This window comes from Nanorana parkeri, unplaced genomic scaffold, assembly GCF_000935625.1.
Source record: "Nanorana parkeri isolate BGI_ZX_2015 unplaced genomic scaffold, ASM93562v1 scaffold122, whole genome shotgun sequence".
Classification (NCBI taxonomy): Eukaryota; Metazoa; Chordata; class Amphibia; order Anura; family Dicroglossidae; genus Nanorana; species Nanorana parkeri.
Window position 1 is genome coordinate 44,148 of NW_017306390.1, and position 6,607 is coordinate 50,754.

Sequence of the window (6,607 nt, forward strand, 5' to 3'; positions counted from 1 at the left end):
TGGTGTCGTTGGCAGCAAAAATAACCCCCAATATTGGTGTTCATGCCAATGATAATACCCACATACGTCAGAGCCAGGAAAAACCCCAGCAAATATCAGGGCCGGCAATAACCCAGCAAGTGTTAGAGACCTCTCCCAAGCATAAATCCACACAGCCTGGTCCCCCATACCCCCCCCCACAACACAACCCAAAATCTCCCTCCAGTACAATCTTCCCCCAGCACTAATCCTTCTGCTACTTCCCCCCAGAAAAAGCATAAATCTCCCTGCAACACAAGCTCCCCACCCCTAAAAGGTCAGATCTCCCTCCGTCATGTTCTCTACTCAGCCCGTACCTCTCCAATGCAAAACACTCAGACCTCACATACTAACTGGAGCTATGCGCGTAGTGAAGGAAAGAATTAGAGTTCCCTGGCTGTGTTATGTGACAGAGCTGAGGAGGGGGATGCCTTTGTTCTGAGCCACTTTGCTTCTGAGGTCTGAATTTCATGAGTGTGTCACGATCTGGATCAGGCTCGGAGTCCAGTAGCTAACACCAGGCAAGTACTAGTCAAACAGGCCGGGTTTGGTACACAAGCAGACGGTAGTAGGAGCAGGCAGAAGCAAAGTCAGAGATCAAGCTGAGGTCAGTAGCCAAAGGTATCAGGTATGAAGTAGAAGACAATGAGAGTAGTCGATGAATCAGCAGCCAAAGGTCCGTACACAGGTAGCAGTATGAACGGATTGTATCACAGAAGGAAGCAGGAGCACAATAATCTAGCAAACAGGAAGTGCAGAGGCATGACTCAAATAGGAAGTTCAAGGGGGGGAGCAAGGAGTTCAGAGTTCAGCAGAAACTAGGTTTAATTTGGAGATCAGGCACAGAGCTATCCAAGGTTCTAAGGTGGCTAAGCAGGTAGAACCACTTCCAGCTACAGCAGAAGCCCTGGGTTCAGATCATGTTCCTGACAGAGTGACAGCATTACAGAGATTCCTGTGTACAGTCACTTTGTGGGTGTGGGTAATTTGGGGGGAAAACAAACAGGAGACACGGGCCATGTTCCCCCCAGTGTGATGCCCATGGCAGATGCTCTTGGTGGGTTTGGACCCCCATATCCCCCTCCTTATCCATGTCCCAGGCATGATTGTGTTATAAATACAATTCAAATTACTATTGTTTTGTGATCATTTGTGGCATCAGAAATAAAGGCAATGTTGTTCGATGAACACTGTATTTGTTGTGTTGCCCCAGTCTTCCACTGTAAAACAGCTGCCATGTTAGTGGAGGTAAAGGATGTCTTCCTATTCCCAGACCCTACTCCCTTATGACACCATCAGTATAATCCAGTAATCAGAAGCAGGAATGGGTGGTATATGTACCTGATAATGTAAAACTCCTCAGGCTCCTGTATTTGTGGAAGTACTCTGCTGCTTTTCATAAGGAGTTATGTGCTGAAGATACTTTTTGGTAATTGTTTTACCACATTAAAGTTGAACACCAGGCAAAACATTTTTTATATATTTTGATTTGATATTTTTCACTAACCCACGCAGCTTGGCCATAGCTTTTTTATTCTAAAAAGCTCCTCTGCTGAGCGCACAAAGAGGGCGAGACACAACCCAAGTGCTGGGGTCAGCTGCGAGGCCAGAAGTTCTATGGAAAATGTATTTTCATGGGGAACTAACAAATAATTTTATATGCTTATCAGAGGAAATAAAACAATAAGGCCACGCTGCTTCGGTAAGTGAGAAATATCAAATCAATAGATATTACAATTGTTCTGGCCGGAGTTCAACTATAACCACTTGAGTACCAGCCTGTAATTGTACAGGCCATTTTTCAGCTTTTCTTTACTTTCTCTCAAAATAAAAAATGGCAGGCAAATTACCTCTTTTTCAAAAGTAGACACCCAATGCCGATCTCATTTTTATGTCACAAATGTTTGAAAATAAAGAAACTTGCTGGTATTGAGGGGGTTTAAACATGGAGCTTGGTAAATATGCACTAGATACCGAACTTCAGGTCATACACAGAGGGATCAAGAGGTAAAGGAATTAATGTAAAGGGTAATTAATAGCTGTGCAGGATAAGGGAGGTGAAAGATAAACTATATATACAGGTCACAATGAGAGACAGGCTGGAGCGTAGATGTGTAGGGCAGGAGGAAAGGGGTGTTTGTGTGTGTGTGTGTGTGAACGGGTTAATTAAATGATCCAAGTCAGTGAAAATTAACGGATGATCAGCAGCTGCTGTTCCTGATCTATTCATTTTCCATTCACAATCACTACTATTTGCTCTTATTCCTCTGTTGTAAGAGTAAGGGAATAATAATGTAAACAGTAGTATGTGATTGGTTATAACAGCGATCACATGCTAAAGATCCACTTAGGGTGCCCACACACCTTACGATAATCGTACAATAATCGCGGGAAATCCCGCGATCGTACGATTATCGTAAGGAGTGTGGAAGCCGTGCGACCTCTACTACTGTAAGGTCGCATGACTTTAAACTTACGAACATGTTCGAAAACCCGCCGAGCATCGAACGATGTTCGGCGGGTGTGTAGCGTGTTCGTAAGATAAAAGCCGGACGGGCCGGTGTGCACAAGCGCACACTGCGCGTTCGGCATTGCGGTCATCGGAAGCACGCCCCTCAGGGGGGCGCAGCTTGCGATCATCTTAAGTACGATCTGCCTGTCCAAGATAGGCAGATCGTACGTTTTTTTAAGTACCTTACAACCATTGCAAGACAAAGTCTTGCGATGGTTGTAAGGTGTGTGCCCAACAATAGTTCGACTTGGTAGAGATTAGTGGGCAGAACAGCCGTCTGAGGGCTTTTCTGCTAGGTGGAGCTGAGGAGCTCCATCTAGTTGCAGAAAAACCTGTATTACATTACACACATTCCCCAAGAAAATAAAAGATATCTAAGAACATTAATTTTGGGGTCTATTCGCACAAAACAAACATTTGTTTGGCCGGATGACTGTGCAAATTGGATATAAATAACCCACCTAAACTATTTTAATGACAAACGAGGGAAGTATTTTTTTTTCCTCTAGCCTCCTACATTGCAGTATATGACTTGCTCATATACTGGTTCACTTTAAGGATATCAACACATGGCAGTACATAAGGGATTGGTGCCTGTAGGATTTGGATGTGCTTGCTGCAAATTCCAATAAGTATAGTAAGCAAGCAAATAAATGGATTTGAGAAGACAGAGATCCATTATAGCTTACCACAATGTCTCTGGAATGACAAAATGTGGAGATTAAAATACAGTTATTGTGCAAGGAGTGGTGACCATAATCATAGTACATCACATAAGCTGATTCTTAATATGTAGTTACACTAGATATGCATGCCAAAGAGGTAAAGACTTTGGTTGTATTTAACTGTGACACGAGTTTGTCTGTGCTGTAATTATAGCATTGACTATACTTTGCTAAACTGGAAATATAGACATTGGCTTTCCAAAGCTTGCCCTCAGAGATCTCTAGCAGTATAGCTTCCAGAACTCTTTTAAATAGAAAATAACTACTGCGTGCTCTTGATAAACTACTGCGTGATTTTAAAAAAAGTATATAACTATGAATAAAGATGTAGTATACGAACAGACCGCACTATCCAGAGAATTCCAATACTTCAGACTTTATTGAAATTCACAGCAAATCCAGTATAACAGTGAATAAAGGTGTACCGGCACCGCAAGCCCCCAACCAGCTACAACCTCTCACATGTTTCACCCGTAGGCTTATTCATGGACCTCTATTCACTGTTAGACTGGATTTGCTGCGAATTTTAATAAAGTCTGAAGTATTGGAATTCTCTGGATAGTGCGGTCTGTTTGTATACTACTACATTCCAAGGTGGAGACGCACCTATCAGACCAGCACCAGGGGAGTCCTGATGGTGGCTAAGGAATTGGAGCGGTGAGATTTCCTTTGGCTCCATAAATAAAGATGATAATTTTCAGAACATTGTTCAAAGTTACATAGTACGTGAGGATGAAAAAAGGCACAGGTCCATCTGGTTCAACCTATATAGTGTGGGTATTATATTTGCACATTTTGCACTGGAATGGACATTTGGAGTTGTTATACATTGGCACTGTTATATTGTTGAATATTATTGGAACATTTGTATATGTGCATAAAATTTAAATGGACACATACATATACTGTATGTATTAATTATTGGGGATATTAATTAGTATACTTTAATAATATTTATTGTGCACCTTGTCCCTTTATATTTATAGTGCAGTATATTATTTGCTACAATTAAAATGTTTGGGTTTAATTCTCTTAACTATAGAAAATCGAACGGACATTCCAAAAACAAATAGTTTTGAACAAAATTCTACTGTATGGCAAGCTTTAGATGTCCTCCAGTTTATGCCATTGGGGTTGCACGTCTGTATGCTCATATGTATATCAGATCCAGAGATCAGGGCTCACTGTAAATGGTCAAATAATTTTGAAAATATAAAGCTGTATAACATTTTAGCATATAATAATAAAATAATAAGACAAACCAATCAATTATTTTATTTTACACAATTTCTAAATGATTATTATATATTTTATATGTAATACTTAAAGGGTACACAGCTCTGTAAGTAAGAGTAATATGTATTAATAAAACCTGAGACATGTTCAGGACACTGACGGAAGGTGTGAAGCATGCACAGTTGCCATGTTATTGACAGCATAAGTAATCTTGTATCTAAATGCTGCAGGGTGGAAAGGGTGACTGTATACTGTGTAGGTTCCAGTTTCTTGGCAACTATGGGTGTCAGCCTGCTTCACAGTTTTGTGTACTTTGTGTTAAAGAAATTAATAGAGAGTAGTATTTCACTCTGCTCTGGGTAGTCAGCAAGAGAGAAGAGGTTACTTCCCATGACTACCTTTGCTCAGTAAGATACATTCATTGATAGTACTTTTATGCATGTGTTCTTTCATTTGCTTCTCTTTCAGTGATCACCAATAGATGGCTGTGATGAACTGACCATAGAGTAGAGCTGAGAATTACTGGGTCATGCCGTACCTGGCCAACACAGCTCATCTTCAACTTGGAGGATTCGCTTTTGCTACAGTGGGCTGGATTTTGGGCTTCGTCGCCACAGGTCTTGTGCAGTGGAGAGTGTGGTATGTGACCAATACCACTGTGATTACCTCTGGCATTGCTTGGGTTGGCATCTGGCGGACGTGTTTCTTCAGCCATATCTTGGTGTCCACAAACCAAAAAGTGATGTACTGTAAGGAATACAGCGTGACGGACTCTTTTGTGCCACGTGAAATATTTGTGGCACAGGGCCTCATGTTGACGGCTATAATCCTTGGTGCAATGGGAAAAGCTGCATCTGTCTTTGGACTAAAACATGTCTATCATGGGACAGACAATTTCAACAGGATTCTTCAGTGGTTTACATTGAGTGGATTTTTGTGCATATTTAGCAGTATTATCATTCTTATTCCAGTGGCTTGGAATATGCACTCCGTTGTCAATAATGTTAGCATTTATTTCCCCAGCACGTATTATATGCCTTCCATTCCTCAGAGGCAGGAAGTCGGTGCTGCCATTTGCCTGGGGATTGTTTCCGCCATCTTCTATTTCTGGAGTGGGATATTTTTCCTTGCCTATAAGCTACCTCACCTTTCCAACAACATTGTTCATCCAATAGGTTCAAATGATTCTGCATTCTCGGATGATTTCAGTATGACTTCTAGGGAGGTGGAAAGGTCTGCAAGCTTTGCGTCACTAACCAGTTTTGGAAGTATACCTTTAAATTGCGATGGAATTAGGAACCAGGCATTTGAATGGGACGTGGGTGAACTGTTATGAATTAACCCTTTGTTTACACATCTCTGTGCCAATGTTTTCTAGAATGCAGTCATCTAATAACCAGCAACTGCACAAGTCTATTTGGATCCCAGGAATATTGTGACTGTATAGAGAGAACTCGTATACTACAGGAGTTAATGTAAAAATATATAGTTACAAAAATGTGTCATTAAACTTGATGCAGTTTTAATTAACCGCCATAATTAAGGGTTTACCATTTATGAGGGATGTCTTTGGGATATTACAAGTAGAAACAGGGACACCGGCACTCCAAAGAGTCTCTGTTTCTACCTATGCATATAATGGTTGCCATCCGTTGACCACTGCAGCACCCATCCTGATTTTTGTGGAACAAGATGTCAGGAGTGCGTTGGGTCCATGGATTTTCATTTGGGACAGTACAGGTACGTTTTCATACATAGAAACATATACTGTGTATTGTTGTGGCATTTCTGATCTAGTCATCTACTTCTCAATTAAGGTTTCCTAAAAAGTATTGTTTGCAACCTTCTGTAATTTAAAATCAGCTTTATGTCACATAGTGGTATTGTAATAATATCTCTTATATTACAATAGCACAACTATTCAAGATATGTCAAGTGCAGGTAGGGGGTATTGGCATGAAGAGGGAGAGTTTTGTATGTGGTTGTTGCAATCATTCAAAGGCATACAGCAAGACTCTTAAATTGTTTATATTGATGCTGATTGGACTGATCTAAAAATTAGATGGAATTAAAATGAGAGGAGTCTCCTGTCATTTTCTAATATGTATTGGAAAGC

The 6,607-nt window shown here is 40.8% G+C and overlaps 1 protein-coding gene across 1 annotated transcript; it reads left to right on the forward strand.

Moving 5' to 3' along the window:
* Window positions 1-5,020: 5,020 nt before the first annotated feature.
* Window positions 5,021-5,827, forward strand: CLDN34 (claudin 34). The gene has a single exon (XM_018553503.1). It carries the CDS (start codon window positions 5,021-5,023, stop codon window positions 5,825-5,827), a length of 807 nt encoding a protein of 268 aa, XP_018409005.1.
* Window positions 5,828-6,607: the final 780 nt, after the last annotated feature.

Excerpts from the sequence above, each read along its gene's own strand:
- CLDN34 (XM_018553503.1), top strand. The coding sequence starts at position 5,021 with ATGCCGTACCTGGCCAACACAGCTCATCTTCAACTTGGAGGATTCGCT.